At 44.2% G+C, this 21,607-nt stretch overlaps 2 protein-coding genes across 2 annotated transcripts; one reads left to right on the forward strand and one right to left on the reverse strand.

The window, feature by feature from the left end:
- On the reverse strand, positions 1-12,874 carry LOC137879490 (dysbindin-like). The gene is made up of 4 exons (XM_068720239.1): positions 12,662-12,874; positions 2,336-2,488; positions 2,099-2,242; positions 1-2,014 (listed from the first exon to the last, which is right to left on the reverse strand). Exons 1-4 carry the CDS (start codon positions 12,702-12,704, stop codon positions 1,761-1,763), a joined length of 594 nt encoding a protein of 197 aa, XP_068576340.1. The 5' UTR covers positions 12,705-12,874; the 3' UTR covers positions 1-1,760.
- A 2,789-nt stretch (positions 12,875-15,663) lies between these two features.
- On the forward strand, positions 15,664-21,102 carry LOC137879505 (uncharacterized). The gene is made up of 3 exons (XM_068720267.1): positions 15,664-15,931; positions 17,331-18,525; positions 19,687-21,102. Exons 2-3 carry the CDS (start codon positions 17,467-17,469, stop codon positions 20,047-20,049), a joined length of 1,422 nt encoding a protein of 473 aa, XP_068576368.1. The 5' UTR covers positions 15,664-15,931; positions 17,331-17,466; the 3' UTR covers positions 20,050-21,102.
- Positions 21,103-21,607: the final 505 nt, after the last annotated feature.

Below are 21,607 nucleotides of genomic sequence, written 5' to 3' on the forward strand. Positions count from 1 at the left end.
ACTGGCTGTTTCTGACATGTAAGCAAAGGGAGACAAGACCCTGCCCCCTCTTCTTTACACACCCACACACAAAGAATAATAATCACGTGTGTGTGTGTGTGTGTGTGTGTGTGTGTGTGTGTGTGTGTGTGTGTGTGTGTGTGTGTGTGTGTGTGTGTGTGTGTGTGTGTGTGTGTGTGTGTGTGTTTACTCATGCAGGTTCCTTAGAATTGAACAACGCTTGCAGGGAAGTCTCAGCTTTTGTTTGTTTGCATTCGTCATTGCATTACAGGCTGTGGTTGTACTCTCCTCAAGCTTCCATGGAAGCAGCTTGTAATGATTGCCAGAAGTCTGCCTGCTAGTTACAGCAAATGTGAATGGGGAACCTGTGGGTTATGTTCCTTCACCTACATAAAGTAATGTAATCTTATCAGTTGCTAGTATTTATGACACAGGATATAAATAGGATCTGTTATTGTTATTGGTGTAATTGTGTTCACCGGTGTTTTGTATAAATTGTGTCGGGGGGAAAGTGACGCGAGGGAAGATTGTGTGCGCGCACACTGGAGGAAGCGAGCTCCGTTCACTGGTCTCCGGAAAGCACGGTTTGCCGGCATTTGCTCAGCCAAGGATCCGAAGAAAGCTGTAAGGGATTAACAGGCTGGAGTCTCTGCCAGGAACAGCACAGAGGGCCACATCGGGACGAGCTGTGGTGAGGTAGCGCGGGTTCGGCGGATACAGGGACCGCGGCGTCTCGCCACGCATCCGCCGGTTATTGACTTTTCCTCGGGGATTGTTTTTTGTCAACGGACTATTTTTCATTACTTAAGGAACTTACAGAACTAATGGGACACGGGGTTTGGGGGGATCGTTTGTGAATGTTTAGTTTATTGTGCCGAAGTACGGCGGGAGCCTCACGGTTATTTTTGGTTGTGTATTTTGTATACCGAGTGAATTTTGAGTTATATTAATATATTGTTTTACGTTTACCTGGGTGTGTGGTTTCTTTGGTGTCTGGTGTGGTCTATTCGTATAGGGAATAATAGGTTAATAATAATAATACCAGGTTATTCAGGCAGATATAGATTCCATAAACCAACTAATTCAGATCCGCCCGTGCCCTTAATTTTAGCGTTTGTACTTTTCCCTTTTTCGGTTTAGGTAATTAGGTGAATAGCATTTATCTAAAACACCTTGAAATAACCAGGAACAGTTTTGTTGATTATTAGTTATTTATTGTTAAAACAAAGAACTCCGGTTTGAGATTCATTTAAAATTGGAACTTCGAAAACTTTTGCATCGGCAGGACAATGTGTTGGTTTGAAATACAGAACTTTTAACAGTATAAAGCCTTGTATTGCGAAATGAATGTAATCAAGTCACCCAATTGTATTGTTCTAGTCAATGCTTTACTGCCCTGGGTTGTTAATACTGTACAAAATGCATCGTTTACCAACAACAGGTCCCGTGAGGTCAGAAACCGGGGAGCAAATCGTATCTGTCAACACGTGCCAAAACATAAATGGAAACGGGTGAGAATGAATAAATCTCCATATTTACAGTTCACGGTCTTCACCTCCAAAACACACACACACACACACACACACACAGAGCACAACTCATAAATGAAAGGAAAGGTTGAAAGCAGCTGTAGGAGCCAGTGTGTCGCGGCTGAGAGGCCTCTTTCAATAGCTTGTATCTCAAAGTCAACTCCTTGCCCTCGGCCGAGGTGTCAACTACCGCGCTGCAGGTGGAGAGACCTGGTGTGCAGAGGGTGCTTCCTACGAAGATGGAGTCTGACTTTTCACCCTCTCTATCTCTGGAGGCACGGCTCTTCGCTTCACTCTGCTGGTGTGCGTTTCCTCATCGTCTGACCGGACAACTGGGGTGTCTCTTCCGTTGGCATTGGTAGTCTGACTGTCAGAGGAGGAGTTTGAAGACGTGGAGGATGCGCGGGACTTGGCATCAAGACCCTCAAGGACGTGTCGAAAGAGTCCATTACTGATGACTTCGTTGTTGTTGTTGTTTCCTTGGACTATGGGTGAGAAAACAAAATCTTGTTAGGGATGTAACTGCGCAGCGCTTCTTGTAATCTCTGCTCTGTTTCTGGTTGCCGTACCTGGCAGCGGGGAGGTCAGCACCCCCTCTTCTCCCCCAGAGCTGAAAAAGACATCCAAGGACTCCTGGTCAGAGATGTCGATCAGCTCCATCTGGTCCAGCAAGTCCACGTTCACCTCCATGGACGAGATGCTGCCAATTGGAGCTGCAAGAGAGGGGAAGCAGTGAAATGATAGGCATCTGTGTAGGAGCGTGCATTTGTGCATGGATTTACAAAAAGGCCACCAGTCCGACTCACGCCTCTTATAGTCTCGGATACACAGGTGCGCCGAGGACAGGTAGACGTCCACGTCATGCTGGAAGACCTCCTCGAAGAAACGCTGTCTCTCTCTCAGCTTGAGCTGCTGTGCTGCGTCCACGTCTGGAAGCCTCTGGCCTCGCTCGGTCTCCGCTGGCAATCGCAACAGGAAGGACATTAAGTTAGAAACCAGTTCACGGGAATTCTAACATTTGCTTCCAGGAAGTTGCATTACAATCAAGCACCATACAAGGATATTTTCAAACCATTTCCTCCTCTCTGGATGTAGGTGTGCTAGGCAGTGACATAACCTGGTGTTGTATAATATGACACATAGTTTGAGATCCATTTTACAGTCACTCAGGGGCCAAATGTTGGTAGCCAGAAGGGGGAGCCATTGAGCTGTAAGTGAGAGACATCAGGAGGCGGAATCCCCTTTGTATGGACTTATGGAGAGGTAATGAAAAGTTGGTCACATATATCTTGACTATGAAACGATATTGTTGATCAACTGTTTCCATTTTCCACTGAACTTCCACTGACAAGCTGCTCTTTCTGTCTTTTGTCAGGACGCTAATAAAACAAGCTTGCCAAACATTCACCACTGTTCTAGCCTGCACATTTATTAAATGTCCACAGATCCACACATCAAGCTGCCAGGTCCTTTACTAAGTTAATCTTTTCTCCCTCATCAGCATCAGTGCAATAAGGCTGAGTGCACGTCCAATGTGTGCGAGTGGATGGGTGAACTGCAGCAGTGTGACTGCAAGAGGAATGAGGAGAGGGGAAATGCTGGACTGTAAATGTCTGACGCTGTGAGTGCTCTTTTCTTTCACTGAGAAGGAAACACTTGAATTGAGTCTGAAGACACGTCGAATTGCTAAGCAGTTCCTTTTTACAACAACTTGTACGATGAAGTGTGACTTGTAAACTAGTGAGCTTTAGAGGGTTTTGTAGGTGGACAGAGCCAAGCTAGCAGTTTCACCCTGTTTCCATTTTTTTGTGCTAAGCTAAGCTTTCTATGTCCTGGTTGTAGCTTCATATTTACCTTACAGACATCTGAAATATCATTCTTCTCATGTAACTCTTGGCATGAAATGGAACTACTGCACATACCGAGTAGCTATGCACTGACACATTTTGCATTCTTTTATTATCTCCACCAGGCGTAATCCTGGAGAGAGGTTATGCGTTCGGCTGTGCGTCCATGACTGAGTGAGTGTGCGCCTCTGTGTCTGTCCGTGGCTAATCTCGCATTCTGCTGCAGAAAACTACCCAATAATTTTGGGTGGCCAGTTATGGTTGCATGCTTCAAGGACCTCTCATGATTGGTGTGACTCACAATGTCTCAAAACACCTCTGTTTTATTTACTGCCATTGACTTGTTGCCCCTCACTCACCACTCTTAACTGCCCCACTGGCTGGTATAGGGGCCGTTAGTGATAACTTACAGGCACTAGTCCGCGGCCAGAGACACGGTGGGACAAAAAACTGTTTTGGACGGTGTGTTTGGCTAACGCAACTACAACTACACACGCTGCTGAGTTCCCTTCGGCTGCTGCTCTGCGGCTCACTTTTATTGTATTTTTTTGACCTTGTGTTTGGCTAACCGCTAGCAGAACTACCAGTGTACACACTGTTGAGTATCTCGCCACCACTCAGCCGCTGCTAAGCGGCCAGACGTCTTGGTGAGTTTACCTTTTGTGTTTTGGCACGCTTGCATGAAGTGTACTATATGATGACTTTACAGCACTGGTTGTATTCATTCAATCACACAATACAGCGGTGGTCGTTGAAGACACACCTGGCGGAGATCTGCGCTCTACTGAGTGCGCCTTTCTAGTTGTAAAGTGCATTTCTATTCTGTTTCCCCCCTCAGCTTATAACTGAAATGTTGCATGAGTCATTAGAGCAGTGTCTGCGTTTTGAGGTGCCATTACAACATGCGGTCAGGGATTGAGCTAATTGGATAAGGCTTTCAAGCCATGTCTAAACTGGGAATAATGGGAAGATTACCCAGCCTGTGTTGACAGCAGCAGACACAGCAGCTCTAGAAATACACAGCACTGGGTGATGGAGAGTAGTAAGACGTTCAGCTCAGGATGTTTACAACACTAGGAAAGGGAAGGATTCCAGGGATTGTCTGTTATCTCTGGCAATATTAGGGGACTCCCCTTAAGATGCATTTCAGCCATAACTTCATAACTGTTGCAGTCAGGATAAAGCTGCAACGTTGCCTAATAGCAGCAACAGGTCGCGATCCTCGGAGCGCTGTGTCAGCGCAGTCCTCCCCACAAGTCGTGTCCACGCGTCTGCGGTGACATAAGGACACTCGCCTGTCACTGCAGCTCTGCTCTGCCCTGTTTGACAGCCTGCCTCCTGGGTGCAGGGACCTGCTTGGCTCTGGGATCAGACTGGGCAGACAGCTTTGGAGGGAAGAGAAGTAGAGGACAACTCAAACCACAGGGTTGGACCGGCTGACTGCACCTATGGGCTTACTGTATGTGTGAGACAAAATATAGACTGGAATTCCCCAAAGACTGAAAACACACAAATCTAAGTGATGAGTTGACAATATCTGCCCTGACACAGTTATCATAGTGTAACTGCATGTGTTTGGTTCAAACTATTGAGCTGAAATAGCAGAAGAACAAAGCATCAATGTGTCTTGTGTAAATGACATTTTGAATGATCATGTCAGTGATCATAACAATATCAATAGTGTTAATCAATAGTGCTGTGCAGCCTGGCTAGTCTTCAATAACATGATCTGATAAACCGACCTCATATGCCTTTCGCTGGCTTGTCGGACACGTTCAGACCCTTCTGTGCACAAAACTGCTTCATCCTCCTCCTTACTCTTCATCCCTAACCAAAACGTCATTCATTTCCTGTTCCATATGGACATGAAGGCTTTCTACTGCATACCTAATGCATACCGCATTTTAGCTCCCAAGACAACAAAACATGTTGACAAAGATCCAGCTTCACTTATCTCCCTTTTAATGGGATACCTTCCAGAGAGTTTGAGGCCTTGCAAGAAATCAATTTGCAAATAATAATAATGGTCAAAATTGGTGGAGCAGAGACTGAGATATTATTATTATTATTATTATTACTACTATTTTCGTCCCTAGTATGGGTCAGGCTCCAGAAATGCTGCAGCCTATGCTAACCATAATGCCACTCAATGAAATCTTTTATTTTTAGTCACCCTCTCTGGTAAATGCCAATATCTTTCAAATTCCACAGCCGCAGCAGAACCAGAGACATTGTCTTTTTCTTCTTCCTTGTCAAAACCTGGTCACTGCATTACCCACAATTCAACTTTGACAGTTTGGTCGGAGATTGAAGGACATTATGCTAGTAGCTAGAGATGAGGAGCCGTCTGGTGAGCTCACTTCTTTCTAACTCCACATCACCAGATTTTCTTTCGTCTTTAAACTTCAGCCCCAACTGACGCCGACTCAAGTGACATCTGTCGAGGCAATTCATCAGATTTGGATCAGCTCCCTCTGGAAACCTGTACACAGACTTTGGTGTGTAAAATTGGCGCACTTCACCCTCTCAAGTACTTTCCATCACTGCTCTTTAACAAGCAGACACAGAAAGTCTGTGTAAGAGGCGATGTTAGTGATTACAATTATGCAATGAAGGAGTCTGTTAGTGCCGCCAGTCACATGGTACAACTGCTCTTTAGTAGCTGCAATCTTCCATAAGAAAAGTGAGGTGGCAGGTGAATGATTACAAGTTGTTTATCTTGTGCCAGTCGTCTTTATGGCAGTTTGTGTTTGCAGCATTCCTGTGTCTTAATGTAGATGTCGGAGGTTGTGCGAGTGTGTGATGCGTCCCTTTTCTTGCACTGTTGCACAATCAGAAACACTATATTGTCTACGGAGTCTTTCGGAAGCGAAGGGAGCAGCGCTGACAAAGCAAGATGTCATTCACAATCAGGAGCTGCCTGTTTGACGCGTGCATCTAAATGAAAAGAGCTCCTTGTTTAATGTGACCAGCCGAGGACATCGCGTCAGACAAAACACTGGATTTGTACTTGATGAAAGACCGTCCTCTCTTTACTTCTCAAAAGAAGGGCGGACAGGACTTCAATAGCATGTTTGTGCTGAAACCAAGAAAAATTATGCTTTTCATTAAAAGCTACAGGTTTACACAAATTGCTTATCCTGTAGTTTTTCTTCACGCTCAGTTAAACACTGATTGATCACAGCATTGATTGTTTCCACTTAAAGGCTGAGGCCTGTGGTGAGCTTAAAGGTTAGCTACAGATGCATATCCTCACATTGATTTTGCTTCCCTATCCAGTTCTTTTCTCATTTAATCACCTTGATCGATACGGCTTCCCTGGCCGCGGACAACCCTGGTGACCTCTGATTAGTACAACCACTCACACGGAAAAAAACGTCCACTGCTGATGAGATGTACAGACCGCTGCAGCCCAAAGTCTTTAGTCTCATACTGCAAGATGTCTGAAGGGCCTGTGGCTGCTCAAGAGATTCTTTCTTTCTTTTTGCCTTTATTTCTATTTTCTTTCTTGTTTTATATCTTGTTATCTTTCTTTCTTTATGTCTTTCTTTCTGTATATGTTTCATTCTTTATGTCTTTCTTTCTGTCTGTCTTTGGGTACGTCCCAAGTCTCTTATTTGTCATTTCCTCGATCCTCGCTTGAACCGAAAGTTCAGGGGGATGCAATTAAGAGACTTGGGATGTAGCAGAAATAAGAGCTTTGGGACGGCCGTCAATATGGCGGTGCAGAACAACTTCCGGTCTCTCTCTCTCTCTCTCTCTCTCTCTCTCTGTCTTCTTTTTCTCTTCTGTCTTTCCTTTCCCCATCTTTCTGTCTCTTTGTGTCTTTGTTCCTGTTTGTCTTTTTGTCTTTTGTCTCTCTATCTATCCTCCTTCCTGTTAAACTTTCTTTCCTTCTTTCTGCCTGTGTCTCTCTCTCTCTCTCTCTCTCTCTCTCTCTCTCTCTCTCTCTCTCTCTCTCCTGCTCCATCCTCTCCGTCTCCCCCTCCTTCCTTCCGCTGAGTCCTCTGAGTCTTCAGGGACTGGAGAAAGAAAAGGCCATGGGTTCAGACCCAGTTGGACATGCCGAATGACTGGAACAGACAGAAAGACAGAGACAGACAGAGCGGGCCTGACGTGTATGTGTGCCACTCTGCCTCCCCACATAAAGACAAACCCAGATCCCCCGCTCAGGAGGCAGAGAGAGAAAGAGCCCATTCAGAGCCGGACAAAGGCTCAGATGTGAGGGAACGGGACCGGCCTGCGCTCCTTAGTCATGATGCCATTTACAGGAAATCGCTTTGAATTTAGCCACGGTTGAATTCACCTAAACTCAGCCTGTAATGTGTTTAGTTGAGTTACAGCCTTCAATGAGATGTTTGTTAAATTCCTCCTTTTTGCTTTCATCAAATTTGTGTGAAAACTCCGTCATCACTTCTCAGCAGACGTGGCAGATATAATGCATCATCCCCACATGATTGCCAATGCTCTACTGTCTTCAGCTCGACTATGCATCTATATTCTACACACAAAGAACACACAAATGCTGAGAATCAGGTCACTTTCTGTATCAATTTATTCAAGCATCACGTGCTTCTTTCCACTGTCACATTTTCAAGGATGGGATCCTGAAACGCCGCTTTAGAAGTGCTGCACAAACAGTCGAGGCAACGCATTGATCTGAAGGCTAAGTGAAGGAATAGCAGGAGGGCTCGGTGTCGCTCACAGGCTGCCATTAGCCCAGCACTGTGCTAAATGAAAATGTGAGCTCACAGGCTGGCTCCCTTGTGACGGGGAAAGAGAAGGTCAGGGCAGAACTGAGCAGAGAAAACTGACTCTCCAGACGATCCAGTTGTTTTTACACTTGTTGGTTGAAGAAGCAGCTCTGGCTATGACCCCTGAGTAAACACTAGTTAAACAGAAACCCCAGTGGGAAACATCACAACCTCCTCAGCTTTGATTACGGAGCAGTTCTTCCAGACTCTCAGCCTGAGTCTATTCATCCAACCCAAGGCTTTTTCTAAGAAGTAGTTTTCTTTGTACAAATGGATGAGGTCATCCCTGTTTAAATGGCTGTGGTGGTGGTGGTGGTGGTGTTACATACTTCCACGTGTTTCCCTGTGTGACATTCATGACATCATCCATAAATAAATACATCAATAAATTCTGAAATAAATAAATGTTAAAATCAAACATATGAGTAAGTACATATGACTAGATTTTTCAGTTTTTTTTTTATTTGTTTATATTTATTGATGAATAAGTCATTTTTTGCCTTCCATACTTAAGTAACAGTGTAGCTCTTCTTCTCCCTGTGTGTCTCTCTCAAACACACTCTGTGATTGTATGTGGACTAGTTGAGGCATGACCACCTGCTGGCACTAAGCCAGCCGGCAACGCTGACTCCTAAATACTGGGATAGATGTGGTAACACTGGTTTGGGCTGATTTTATTTCACATAGATGGGTTCTCGAGAGAGAGAGAGAGAGAGAGAGAGAGAGAGAGAGAGAGAGAGACTGTAAACACAGACAGGCAGCAACATGAGTGAGGTAGGAAAGGTCAGGAACACTTGCAGAAAGGCTAAAAACAAAGAGGATGTCTTTAAAGAAATCCAGGGAATGACGGGATGGAGGTTAGCCAAAAGTGAGTCAAGAGTGTGGGTTATAGAGATGGAGAGGATAGAGAGAATGAATTCTGCATGGGCTCGTTAGTTAAAGAGGATGTCTTGTTATTTTTTACTGAGAGTCTCTTCCGTTTACCTTCCAGCGCAACATTGACCCCAACAGCAGGCTGCTAACAGTCTCCGTTGGTCATTAGTGGATCAGTCTCTGTGCTCGAGCTGTTACAGTAATTAATGGTGTCTCAGTGAGGAATGGTAGAGCGCCTGTTTGGCTACAGGTAGAAGATTTATCCGGCTCGAACAGCAAGAGCAGAGATGTAACTATGAATGCAATGTGCTAATGTATCACTAACATTACCACATCCTGCTCAGCACATCCTAAAGGGTAAAGTTCCCATATTACACTTTTCTATTTTCTAGTGACTCGTTCACATTGCTTTGCTTGTGTCTTTTCCTCGTTCCTCAGAGCACATGATGCTTTGAACTAAAGTGGAACAGACAACTGGCCACGCTCGTAAAATGGACGATACTATCTTTGGAGACGATGCACTTGCTCTGTCTCACACTTTTTTATTTTTGGTTGCCAAAACAAATCCCTATTTCCTCTCCAAAAACCTGCCACTTACTGGGCTCCAGTTTCAAGCGCCGTAAATTATGCATTGGAGTAGTTGATGTGTGCTTGTGTGTCTGTCTGGTCTGGTCTGTATCTCAATGCATGCATGTGCGTGTTGTCATTTACACATTAGATCTGTCTGTTTTCGCTGGGACAAAGCAGCGTCCAGCCCCATCAGCCCAGTCCGTCAGGACAACAATGACATCAGTGTTAACCCTCTCCTTCCTTCCCCACTGACAATAGGACTGTTTGTAGGTCAGTGTCCTGTCCCACTGTCCTCCATAAGTCCACAAGCAGACCGCCATGAATTCTGATCAACACAGTAGACTTCACCAGCTGACAATATACACTTTAACAAATCCTCTTATAACTAATTATTAATTCACAGTAGAAGAAGATCAACATGTACTCAAACAAGCCAACCTGTTAATAATGTTCAAAGCGTTGTTTGGGCAAGATAATTAACGCTGAACAAGCGTAATTTTAAAACGATTAATCATCATAGAAGCCTTATTATAAAGAAAACGGTGTTATTTGGTTTGCTCCTATTGTTACAATAAAAGCAACGTGCGTCTGGAGTGATGACTGAATCTGTAATTACACTCCAACGTTGACTTATGTAGTGAAGGTTAGCCGAGTACGTCGTCTCTGTCAGGCTTAAGGTTAAGGCTCCTACACATTCCTGTCCCTGGATCAGCTGCCTCTCTCTGTGTTTGTGAGGCCGGTTTAAACTATTTCCACTTCAGCTGGGAGAACTGTAGGAATGTTTGCTTAGACTCAACGCAGAGACTCAGACATATCTCAGATGTTTGTTGAGGTTGAGGCGGGTTAGTCCGCAGATGCTGCTGGTTACAAAAGACTCAACACTGTTTTATCATGATTTATTGTAGCACTGACTGATTATTCCTTCATGGTATCACAATCACAAAAAATGTATGTAGTTTATAAGAATACAGTATTCAAACCACATTACATCTGAACTATACTGTCTTAAATTTGGTAATTGTAAGCTCTAAGAATAATTCTGACTTTATGATTTTGGGTTGATTTTTTTAAAATAATCTTTTTCTTTATTACAATTTTGGAAACTTATAAATGCTGTGACTATAATTGTATTTCTTCTGTATTATTTGGTCATTTTTTTTAAATTGTATTCTACTCTGATGGATTTTATTTTCCTTGCACACCCTCACAGGTGTATAATATAAACGTATTGATTTTAGCAGCTTTAACCTTTTTCGTTTTGTTTTGTTTTGATAGTCAGAGGAGTGATGTTTCCTTTTCCCAGCAATGCCGACGCCTCGGTGAACAAACTCCGAATCATTAACTGACCAAACGGAGGATTCAGCTGAACAGTGAGTAGATGGATTTGTTAGAGAACTAATGAGAGGAGCTGCTCCATGTCCCCAGGGCTGCACAGCTTAGACTTAGATTGATGGGAACCTTAGTAACCCATCTACCCACGGCGGTTTAATATAATCATACACAAACACACATAGAGTATATTTAGCCACGTGTGATATGCCACACGGCATTGTTTATAATAGAATAATCTGTGTGTTTTTTCCACATGTGTGCTTTTCACACGTTGGTAAGCATTAGTATTAACAATTTACACGTCTTTGGTTTCAACAACTGCGACCTAATTGCTGGAAATTTGCAACTGTAATCAATGCCTTAACAAGGAGGAGGAACAAAAAGAAGTGTTTTAATTTTTCCCATTTGTGTCCCTCTAGCTCTGACATTAAGCTCCAATGACTAGAGCAGCACAGCAGATAAACGTACTGTATGGATCCTTCAGAGAGTGATCCATTAAAGATATTGACGGTACATGTTATGGATTTTTGCCTCACTAATTTGCTCAATAAACATCATTTACTCCTTGTTCCTATCTGGGTCAAGTCAAAGGGGACTGCGCTAAGAATACATGGAGAATAGGAACAATTCCTTCTCCACCCGACACCCTGCTGTCTGTAACAGGCTCTAAGCAGCTGGCCGGTCCTTCACTCTACAGCACACCGATGTGCCGCTCTCTGGCACAGTCCCACAATAATCAAAACGAGACAGAGCGGACTGTAGAGGCACAGAGGCTCTGGGCAGAGCAACAGATGGGGGACGTCTTTCTCTGGAGTCGCAGCCCTGATCCTTTTTAGCTTCGTGAAATCAGAAACTGATCTCACTGGGACTAATTCAGTTTCAGTTCTTGTGTGTTCCATCTGGGTTGGTGTGTCTGTGGAACAAGCTGCAGTCAGTCGACTACTCTGAGATCTGCAGGCACAATCCCATTAGAAATAAGAGATCTCTGTCTGGAGCCCTGCACTGGCCCTAATCCAAGGCTGCCTCAGTGTGTGTGTGTGTGTGTGTGTGTGTGTGTGTGTGTGTGTGTGTGTGTGTGTGTGTGTGTGTGTGTGTGTGTGTGTGTGTGTGTGTGTGTGTGTGTGTGTGTGTGTGTGTGTGTGTGTGTGTGTGTGTGTGTGTGTGTGTGTGTGTGGGAATGCATCCCTGTTCCTGTGCAGAGAGAGTGTGACCTATTCACTTGGTATTACTGGTATATTACTCAGGGCGATGATTCAATGTTCCTGTCTGATTTTTGGCTAGTGCAGCTATTTGACCATTCACTTCAGGTAACATCAACACAACAGCAGCTATTTAACACACTGACTGAGCTGTCACACCGGCTTCTACATTCTATCTGAAACACACACACACACACACACACACACACACACACACACACACACAGCGTATGCCTCGTGGAGCAGTTAATACATTTGGTGTCTATCATAAATAAAGAAAACGGCAGCTCTGTAATATGTAATACATGAAATGGAACAGCAGTTGGAAAGGCTTTCATTGTAGCTTGAGTTTCTGTTTCTTTGCCTTAATCTTTGTGTGTGCTGTACTTCTGACAACCATATATGGAGAATCATGTTCTCCTCCCCGATGCCCCGCTCTACATCTGCACATCAAAACTGTGTTAATGGAGCAAACTTGTGGCTACATCTTAAAATATCCACCTGAACTAAAAGATGAGTTTCTGACTAAATGTTTAGAAGTTTTGAAGATGACTCACAGGGCAGGCGTTTGCTGTGAAGGTTGGCTGACGAGGAGCTCATGTTGCTGGAGAGTTGTAGAAAAAGGAGATAATCAATCAGAGATGATGGGTGAGAGTTCAGCAGAGAGGCTGCGGATCATCTCCCACGCCCTCTGCTCACTCCGACTGCTCCAAGGTGACTGATGCTCGCTGTTCTCCCTCCCAGCTTCCCCTCTTTGACTCGGTGGACTCTGAGCCACTTGGATGAGGAGAGAACAAGTTTGTGGCTTTGTGGAGCCGACCAGCTGACCAATGACAGGGAGGAGGGAGGAGCCGAGAGGGAGTCGGAGGAAAGGATTGAGAAAAAGGGGAAGGGGGATTTTATGTAACGGAGTGGAAAATGCCAAGGAGAGACAGGCACATGCCTTTGTTATTTTTGTCTTCTTTCACCCTCTCCCTCCCTCTCCTTCTGTCTCTTGTCCCGTTCTCCCTTTTTTGTTCCGGATTTAAAAGCTCACTCTTCTGTGTCAACTTCTGGGTCAAGTGATGTCAACACATGTTACATGAGCAGACAACAATTATGCCTTTTAATTATTGTATTTTTACTTTTCCTAGCTGGTTTAATAATAATTGGAACTGATGCCCCTTGAACGATTCAAATGCTTTTGTTTCCTCTTCACAAAGAACATTTTGATCCTTCCAGATTATTACACACTGAATGAGGAATGTGCGCACTATACTTTTGAAAAAAAAAATCCCAAAATAGATTCTACATCCAAACACTAAAAGCAACATTTTTACACAAAAGTAGAATTGTTTGGTGTCTTTTTAGAGGAAGATTCTGCAGAAAACATTTGAAGAAAGATCCTTTTATTTCTTATTAGAGCTAAAATAGTCATTTTAATTAATCAATGAGTAAATTGACAAAACATGAATCTGTACCTGCTTAGTTAATTATTAGAGTCATTTGTTTTCATTAAAAAAATGTTAACCAAAAATGCCAAACATTCTCTGGTTACAGCTTGATCCAGCGAGCATTTGCAGCGTTTCTCTGTTTCATATTATTATAAATGATATACTTTTGGTCTGTCAAAAGAACTCCTAAAGCCTAAGGTGGTATCTGTAGACATCTTGTTGTTATCAACAGTCCAAATATCCAGCAGATACATTGTTAGTTGTAGCCCAAATTCACTTTTCTCATGGCTGCTACTTTTGTCAGGAAAGATTTCTTCATGGTTTACTAAACTGTTGAAACTGATGTATTTATTAATTTGTCTCATGTTTTGGCTGCTGAAAAATTACCTCAAGACGTAATTTCCAAATAGTGAGTAAAAGTACAGATAGACTGTGTGTCTTAGACACCATCTAGTGGACAACAGATGACACTTCCAGTTCTTCCTAGTTGCATTGCTGATTACACAATGTTTGCATGCAGAGGTTTCACAGAGCAACATTACATCATTTCCCTTTTTCTCAAAACACTGCATCGGCATTCGAGAGAGCCTTTGAAAGGATGCCGTGCCTCAGTTACAGGCCGGAAAAGATGCTGTTGTGAGTCATTGCAAGAATCTGCGTGTAAGAATCGGCACAAAAGGACATAACTTGTTGATCATCCACTGTAACTTTGATCAACAGAAAATGCATCATTTTTTTCCTCAATGCTTTACAATAACCGTGGCACATAGATCTTCACACAAGGCAACAAATTAATAACAAACCTTTATATGCTTACGTGCATAAATAAGCACCAAAACTTTCACTACTGAAACTCAAACTCTGCGTCGGTGCCCCGCTGAAAAGTGAAACTTCAAATACGGGCTGTAATGTAGCAGTTGGGAAGTGGTGGGAGTGATTGGCGATTTCTATCCATAAAACACTCAAAACTGTAAATGTCAGTGGTTATGATGGTTTAGCCTAAATATGAGTGTAATATGTGTGTGTGTGTGTGTGTGTGTGTGTGTGTGTGTGTGTGTGTGTGTGTGTGTGTGTGTACATCCGAAGATAAAAAAGACAGAGATACAGAGAGCGAAAGAGAAAGAGTGGGCAGAGGAAGCATGATGTGACTCAAAGTGAGAAATCCTCTCCACCTCAAACTAGATTATGTGTGGGCTTTCTCATGACTGGGGGTTCACCTGCTGAGGCCCTGCAAAATCAATAGCTGACAACTGGGCTGCTGTGCTGCAGAGGCAGCCATGAAGCAAAAGCCAAGTCCTCCTTCTTGTGTTTTAAAATGAGATGAAAGGGGAGAGCAAGAAAGCAAGTGAGGAAAAATATATAGAAAGCAAGCGGGTGTGTGTGTGTGTGTGTGTGTGGGGGGGGGGGGGGGTCATGTTGTCTGCACAACCATGAAAGACCTTCATGCTTAATGCTGACCATTGAACACTTTGCTCAAATGCAATTACTTGCCATTTCCGAAGCATTCACAGGGTTAGGTGTTGCGCTCATTCAGAGTGAGACATTATTAGTCTTCATGCTGAGGTGAGAAAGAATTCACAACAAGTGATGGCTATGCTCTATCACATTGCAGATGTGATAGCAGGATGTCTGTTCCCTCTTTTTTTTTTCTCATGTGTGTGTCCACTCTTTAGTCAAAAGCAAGGTTTCCCGCCCTCACTCTTCCAGGCAAAGCGCCAAAGCCATCAGGCAGTCATACGCCTACCATCAGATGAGGAGTTGCACAGCAGTCTCATTTCTAATTATACACCCAACAGCAGAGAGCTGTGGAGCGAAGGAGAGAGAGTGTGTGGAATATGGAGAGAGGAAGAGGAGTGTGATTACAAATGGAAGAGAGGCTGAGAGTGCTACTCAGCGGCAAACATGGGGTGGGCAAGTTCAGATGAGAGAGACTGTGAGAGAGAGAGAGAGAGAGAGAGAGAGAGAGAGAGAGAGAGAGAGGTAAAAGTAAGAGAGAGAGAGACATCAAATCTGTCTGAGAAAGGTTAACAAGACTGACTGACTGAGTGTGGAGTGGGAGTGTAAAATGTAAAGGCGAGTAGGAGGGGGGAGAGAGAGAGAGAGAGAGAGAGAGAGCAGGACAAGAGAAAGGGAGGAGAGCGTGTCTGATAGACAGTCTGTTGAGCTTGTCTGGTTGCTTGATCATTCTGCTCTGTTTTGTCTTTCCACCTGCAGACTGGGAGGAGAACACAAGCCAGACAGGTGTGTGTGTGTGTGTGTGTGTGTGTGTGTGTGTGTGTCTGCGTGTGTGTGTGTGTGTGTGTGGAGCATCTGTGAATATGGATGGACACGCATTGTGAAGATGAGTGGCACAGGGAGACGCATGGACGAAGGGATGGATGGAAGGAGGAACGTGTAAGTAAATCTCCAACATGAAGCTTCTCTGAACACCAGTTTATCTTGATTTATGTGCCATGTTCTTGTCTTCAAGTCCACCAAGAGAGCCGGTCGTGATACGTGGATTGGCTTCGCTCTGAGTGCGTGTTGATGGAACTCTTTGCGGTCTCTGGAGGTTATATTTGGTTGTATTGCGCTACAGCTCCATAGATAGAAACATCAAGCTGACTAAGTCACTGTATGCAAATAATCCCGTCCTCGGGCAGATTATCGTTCTCATGATGGCTCTGAACACCGCTGTGCAAACATTTCATTTCCGTAGATTAGCGACCTGTGGTGAGCTGATCACCTCATAAGGTGATTCACGATGCACAGCGTTGCAGTGTTGGCCCGTTTGGGTCACGATCTGATCGTACCTGTGTGTCGGCCATTGTGGGTAAGCAGCCCACACCTGGAGGCTCTTGGAATGAATTTACATTTTCACTGCATGCATTTAGCTGACAAATACTTATCTGATGTGTGTGCATACTGCTGAGAGCTCGCACAGGAATGTCAGTGTGAGGTTGTTGTCTGATCCCACACACACACACACACACACACACACACACACACACACACACACACACACACACGTAATAAAGAAACAGCTCATATCAGAGACATGCCTGTCGGGCAGAGTGAAAGAGGTCCATTCAGCGGCGGTGCTCAGCTATGATGATTACATAATCCAGGGCATTGAGATGAGCTTTGCATTGACGGGCTGTAAAAGTCCTACACTGCTCTTTACTTCTTTTTGAATAGGTGAGAAACTGTGAACTGACTCACTATTGTGCATACATGGAAGGAGGATGATGGGCTCTCAATAGCTTGAGGTGTTGGCGATCGCTTCAGTCCTGCACCTATTTATTCCCTGATACAAACGCTTTCATTGTTTCCAGAGGAAAATGCCGCCATGAAAACTTGATTAAATTATATTAATCTTGTGATAAGATCTAACTTTTCTCCACCAACCTTTTCCTTTGCATTGTTCTCCATACGCTCGTTCCTTTACGACCACACTGTGCAGTACAGTACTTTGTAACCATAGTTCATTTTTCTTCAAAGGAGTTGGTAATGTCCATCAAACTCAGCCCCTTCGTTATTGCAATTGGTGGTGGTTGGAAAGCCTTCATTCTAAGCTGAATGTGACGGCATTGTTGTCGTGTCTATAGGGTATTTTGACAGGCAATGAGTTCACCAGGTGGTGCATTCAGAGGAGAGGGTGAAAAATCGGTCATTTATCAAAATTCTTTTTTAAAAGAGAGATAGAGTGACAGAAACAGAGAGTCTGAATAGAAGACCTGATGTTTTTCTACCGGTTGACACCTTGTTCGCGAGGATATTAAGTGCACTGCTATTTGCTTCTTTGACTTTTCAGATCGTGATGACCTTGGACCTATATATCCGCAACGCCTGCCAAGAGACTGGAGTCTGTGTCACATGTTCACAACACCTCCTCAGGCCTTTGCAGGAGGACATGCAGTGCCAGTGTGAGTGACAGGCAGCGTGAGCCAATGAGCTTCACACCGAACCCAGATCTAGTCCCAGACAGGGACAAACTCCCGCTCAAAAAGAGGGACCAAAGGCCGAGCTCACCATCACAGCAGCAGTGTGATGCTGCGACATTCAAGGCGCCCTACCCTTACAAGAGCCACAGTGAGTTTAAGACAAAGCACACTGGCCCTTTCCAGCCCGTACCGAGACGGGTTCCTGCACTGTACCAGCCCTGGATGCAGACTCACTCATCCACCAGGTCCAAACCTCACGACCTCTCTGCATTCAGGGATCACCGTGGCTGGGCAGAGTGGAGACAATTCAACCCCGTGCATCCTGGATGGGCCTTTCCTCACCACTATCAGCACCACAGCCCCTTGTCTGGTACACCTGCACTCCACCTGGGCCATCAACACCTCCCCTCCAGATTCAGCCCCGTCTCCCTGGTCACCGAGGGTTTCCAAAGGGTGCGGGGAGGGTACAGCTGGGAGCAGCTCAAGACATTAAGGGACAAGAGTTTAGACACCGAGAGGCAGACCAATGGAAGGAACAAAGGACCATATGTGAGGAGAAGAGACAGAAAAGTTGAGTATTTTCCCAGGGTTGAAAAAGCAAGTCCTCCGTCACTGAGCACATGCCTACCTCACTCTCCACACGAGGATCTCACTCTGCAATATGATGGGTTGCACAAATCAGAAAAGGTTGTCAAACATCCCGCTTCTGGACATTCCCTCATACGAGTTTCCCGAGACGATAGCTCAAGCAAGAAATGCACCTCCATGAAGGAGGACGCCTTGAGATCTTCTGCTCTCCCATCTTCTGAGCAGGCTTCTTCCTCCTCTTCCTCTCCTAACCTTTTTCCCTGGCTGCTCCCTCACTTCGGGGCAGGCTCTCTGATCGAGCTCAGAGACGGGAGGCTGAGGAAGGTGGAGCACCTGCAGACGGAGGACTTCCTGCTGGGATCGTTGGCCTGTCCTGACCTGCGCCTGAGCTGCTGCACGGTGCAGAGCATCACCCCTTCAGCGTCCTCCTACTCCATCTCGCGCCTCCTCATCCTGCTCCACGACCAGCAGTCCCAGGTGAAGGAGAATCACTTTGTAGTATTAACTAATCACAACAGGCCCTTAACATGCATTATTTTAATAAATCTACCCAATGGTCATATGGGAGATGCTGTACAATTGTTGAATTTGACATTTAAACTATAAGATAAATAGTGCGAATACTTAAATCCTCTCAAATTCTAAATGATAAAATGCCTTTAGCCTTTACTATTAAATGTTAAAGGGCAAGGCTGGTGATATTTTATATTCTGAGTAAATACAATGGAAAGTAAAAAGTATTGTCTATTGAGCCAAAACCTGATGTCTCTCAGTCCTCTCAGCCACAGATCTCCATCGTCCCAAAAATATTAAAATGCATAAATGAGCCAAACTAAGTGACAATGACCATGGACATTCCCACATACCCTGTCCTGGTAGCATAAAATACCAGCACACAACATTTGTAATAATACGCAGCTAAAGAATAGTCCCCAACTGCACCACTAACTTCTGTTTCAGTAACGTTTGCTAAAATCTACAGAACTGTTTCAGGAAATAGAGCAGCCTTTGTCAAAAATGGACAAAATTGATGTCTTTCCCACACACTGTATGGAAGAGGTTTCTCAGAAGTATTGTGTAAAAAAACATATGGCGCGTCAGTTTAGGGTTTTGTTGACGGTAAAGAAAATATCTAGAATAAGCCCAACTTTATACTTTTAAGACTGACAGACAACAATGCATATCTTCACGCCTCAGTTTTCACTGACATTCTTTCATTTTTTTTTTTACAAACAAAATCTTCTGTCATAAGAGATAACATTTGACAAGTTCTAAAACAAAAATGATAACAAAAATGGGACTCATCTGACTTTAGTTTTCAAATATAATTACCAAAATAGATTTAATCATTACTGCAGGACCTTGGCCTAACTTTGTGTTTGGCATGTGGTGAAATTATACTGACCACTCAGCTATATCTCAGGGGCATCAGTGTGAAGTGTGAAAATAGCTTATCGCCAAACTGACAGTACCTGCATTCATCAACGGTCTCTATTGAATCTATTGACTGCTTCAGATAAGTAGCCTACATTAAAAAAAAAAAAAGATTGTCCAAACAGTAGCACCCCCTAGTGAACAAGTGTGTAAGCTGCATTGCTGTGCCTCATCTTCCTGTACGTATGTAACATCCTCCTGCAGGAGCTGGTGGACGTCTATGTGGAGTACCCGTTCTTTGTGCGAGGGGTTGGCTGGTCCTCCTGCAGCCCTCAGAGGACTGCCCGTCTCTGTGGCCTGCATTGCCGCCAGCTCAGTGTGGGAGACATCTGCCTGGCTCTCACTCCTGTCTCAGCCTCCCAGCCTCCACCGTCAGCCACCCTGGAGCCAAAAACCTCAACCATTAAGCCAGAGGGAGGGTGTGAGTCTCTAAAGGCATCACCACCCCGGGACCCTCCAGGGCCAGTGCGGCCAGCAGGGGGACAGAAGAAGACGGAGGCAGACGCGGTCCGCAGGAGACGCTATTCTGCCCCTGAGTTGAGAGGTCCAGGGACTAACTGCATGTAGTGAGGAGGGCTGATGCTTCAAGGACACGAAGCATGTCGATCTCTTTTAAGCTCTGCTATACTCAGCCTGTATTTGCTGTCTTTCTACCTCCCGAATCATATTTCTGTGCTTGACTGTCGTTTTTCAAATTGTACCTAAGGAGTAAAAGCTAAAGTGGAAAGATAAAAGATGAACTCTCAGGATTCCCCCAGAGGGTAAACCTATATTTGCAAATTTGTCAGGGTAAGTCAGGGATCAAACACTGACAATATAAGTTGAGTTAAACATTACAATTTCTGCAAAGTCTCATGTGAGGCTATGTGATTTATTTATTTTGGGAAGCTGTTTCAGTGACAGTGAATTTCAAAAAGCTCTTGCAGGTTCAAAGAATATCGTTTGGGTTATAAAGCGTGTTCAAAGTGTTCGTCTCATCTCAAGCACTTCTGACTAAATCAGCCCACGTTCCTTGAAAAGCAAAGAAGAATACTCCCTCAGGTCTTTCACCGCTCATCATATCGTCGAAAGTTCTATCTTTTCTGCCTAAAGATTATGTAAGACTTCTTTATGATCATTAATGACGTTTTCATTCCAAATTACTGCATTTCCTTAATTCCTGTTTGAGAGTGAGCTTTAACATTGACAATCAACACCACTTTGATTGCATCACTAGGATTACGTTTTACGCTTCTACCTCTATTTTCTATTTAAGGTGACAGATACGTACGATCTGTTTTTAACGGTGTGGGCTGTGTTGTTATATGCTGCGTTGGAAGCGCTCAGCTTCTCAGTGAATGTCAGCGTGAATGCCTTTATTTGCCTGGTTGTTACAGTATATAGCTGCTTTGCTCTTTTTTTCCACATGTCTGTTCGATTGTTAACAGTGGAGATGCTTGTGCAATTCAAAGTACTTTAAAAGCACAAATCTGTGATTGGCGTACAATGTCATATGTCAGCACTGCAATGTGATTTCCTTCTGAGTGTACATAGCACTTATTTTGGCAAACAATGAAATTGTGGAAAATTGAAATGCAAACCACGTGGGCTCAACTATGATGTCCCAATTAGGGCAGACAGGGTGCTGTACGCACAGATAGTGTCTGTCTGTACCGTGTGAAACAGTTTTCTCACTGTTTAATAAATATATGTAAAGTTTCTGCATCATTTTCACATAAATGTCAAAAACTCATCAACACTTAAAAAACATATATTTACAAGCCAGAGGTGCGTTGAATGATGCTGCAGGGAACATCATTGAGGCCAGATGAGGTAAAAACACACACCTGCTTCTTGTTTTATAGTTTCCATTTTATTAACTTTAATCTAACTAAATAAAATTACAGTTTTCCCTTTTTATCATGAAAAAAGCAGCTGCAGTCGGGGCGAAGGTGCACGCCCTGGTGTCCTTCTCATGAAGATGAATCACTGACATCTTGCAGATTTCACAGGCCTGGTGATGTCTGTCTGCACCAGGAAACTAGGTCCAACAGGCAGGTCGTCCAGTCTGCCGTTCTTCACTGCGCTCCTCTACATCAGCAGCACACACGCGAGCTGCCAGATGTTATACACCTGACGTGGTCCA

The sequence above is a fragment of the Cebidichthys violaceus genome, unplaced genomic scaffold (genome assembly GCF_023349555.1).
Source record: "Cebidichthys violaceus isolate CVI_PGR_0920_01 unplaced genomic scaffold, fCebVio1.0.p SCAF_25, whole genome shotgun sequence".
NCBI classification, from domain to species: Eukaryota; Metazoa; Chordata; class Actinopteri; order Perciformes; family Stichaeidae; genus Cebidichthys; species Cebidichthys violaceus.

What these genes read in the sequence shown, in the direction of transcription:
- LOC137879505 (XM_068720267.1), top strand. Translation starts at nt 17,467, where the DNA reads ATGAGCTTCACACCGAACCCAGATCTAGTCCCAGACAGGGACAAACTC. An exon ending in TCCACGACCAGCAGTCCCAG is followed by an intron (nt 18,526 to 19,686) that starts GTGAAGGAGAAT and finishes ATCCTCCTGCAG; the next exon opens with GAGCTGGTGGACGTCTATGT.
- LOC137879490 (XM_068720239.1), bottom strand. Translation starts at nt 12,704, where the DNA reads ATGAGCTCCTCGTCAGCCAACCTTCACAGCAAACGCCTGCCCT. An exon ending in TCACAGCAAACGCCTGCCCT is followed by an intron (nt 2,489 to 12,661) that starts GTGAGTCATCTT and finishes TGCGATTGCCAG; the next exon opens with CGGAGACCGAGCGAGGCCAG. An exon ending in GCTGACCTCCCCGCTGCCAG is followed by an intron (nt 2,015 to 2,098) that starts GTACGGCAACCA and finishes TCTCACCCATAG; the next exon opens with TCCAAGGAAACAACAACAAC.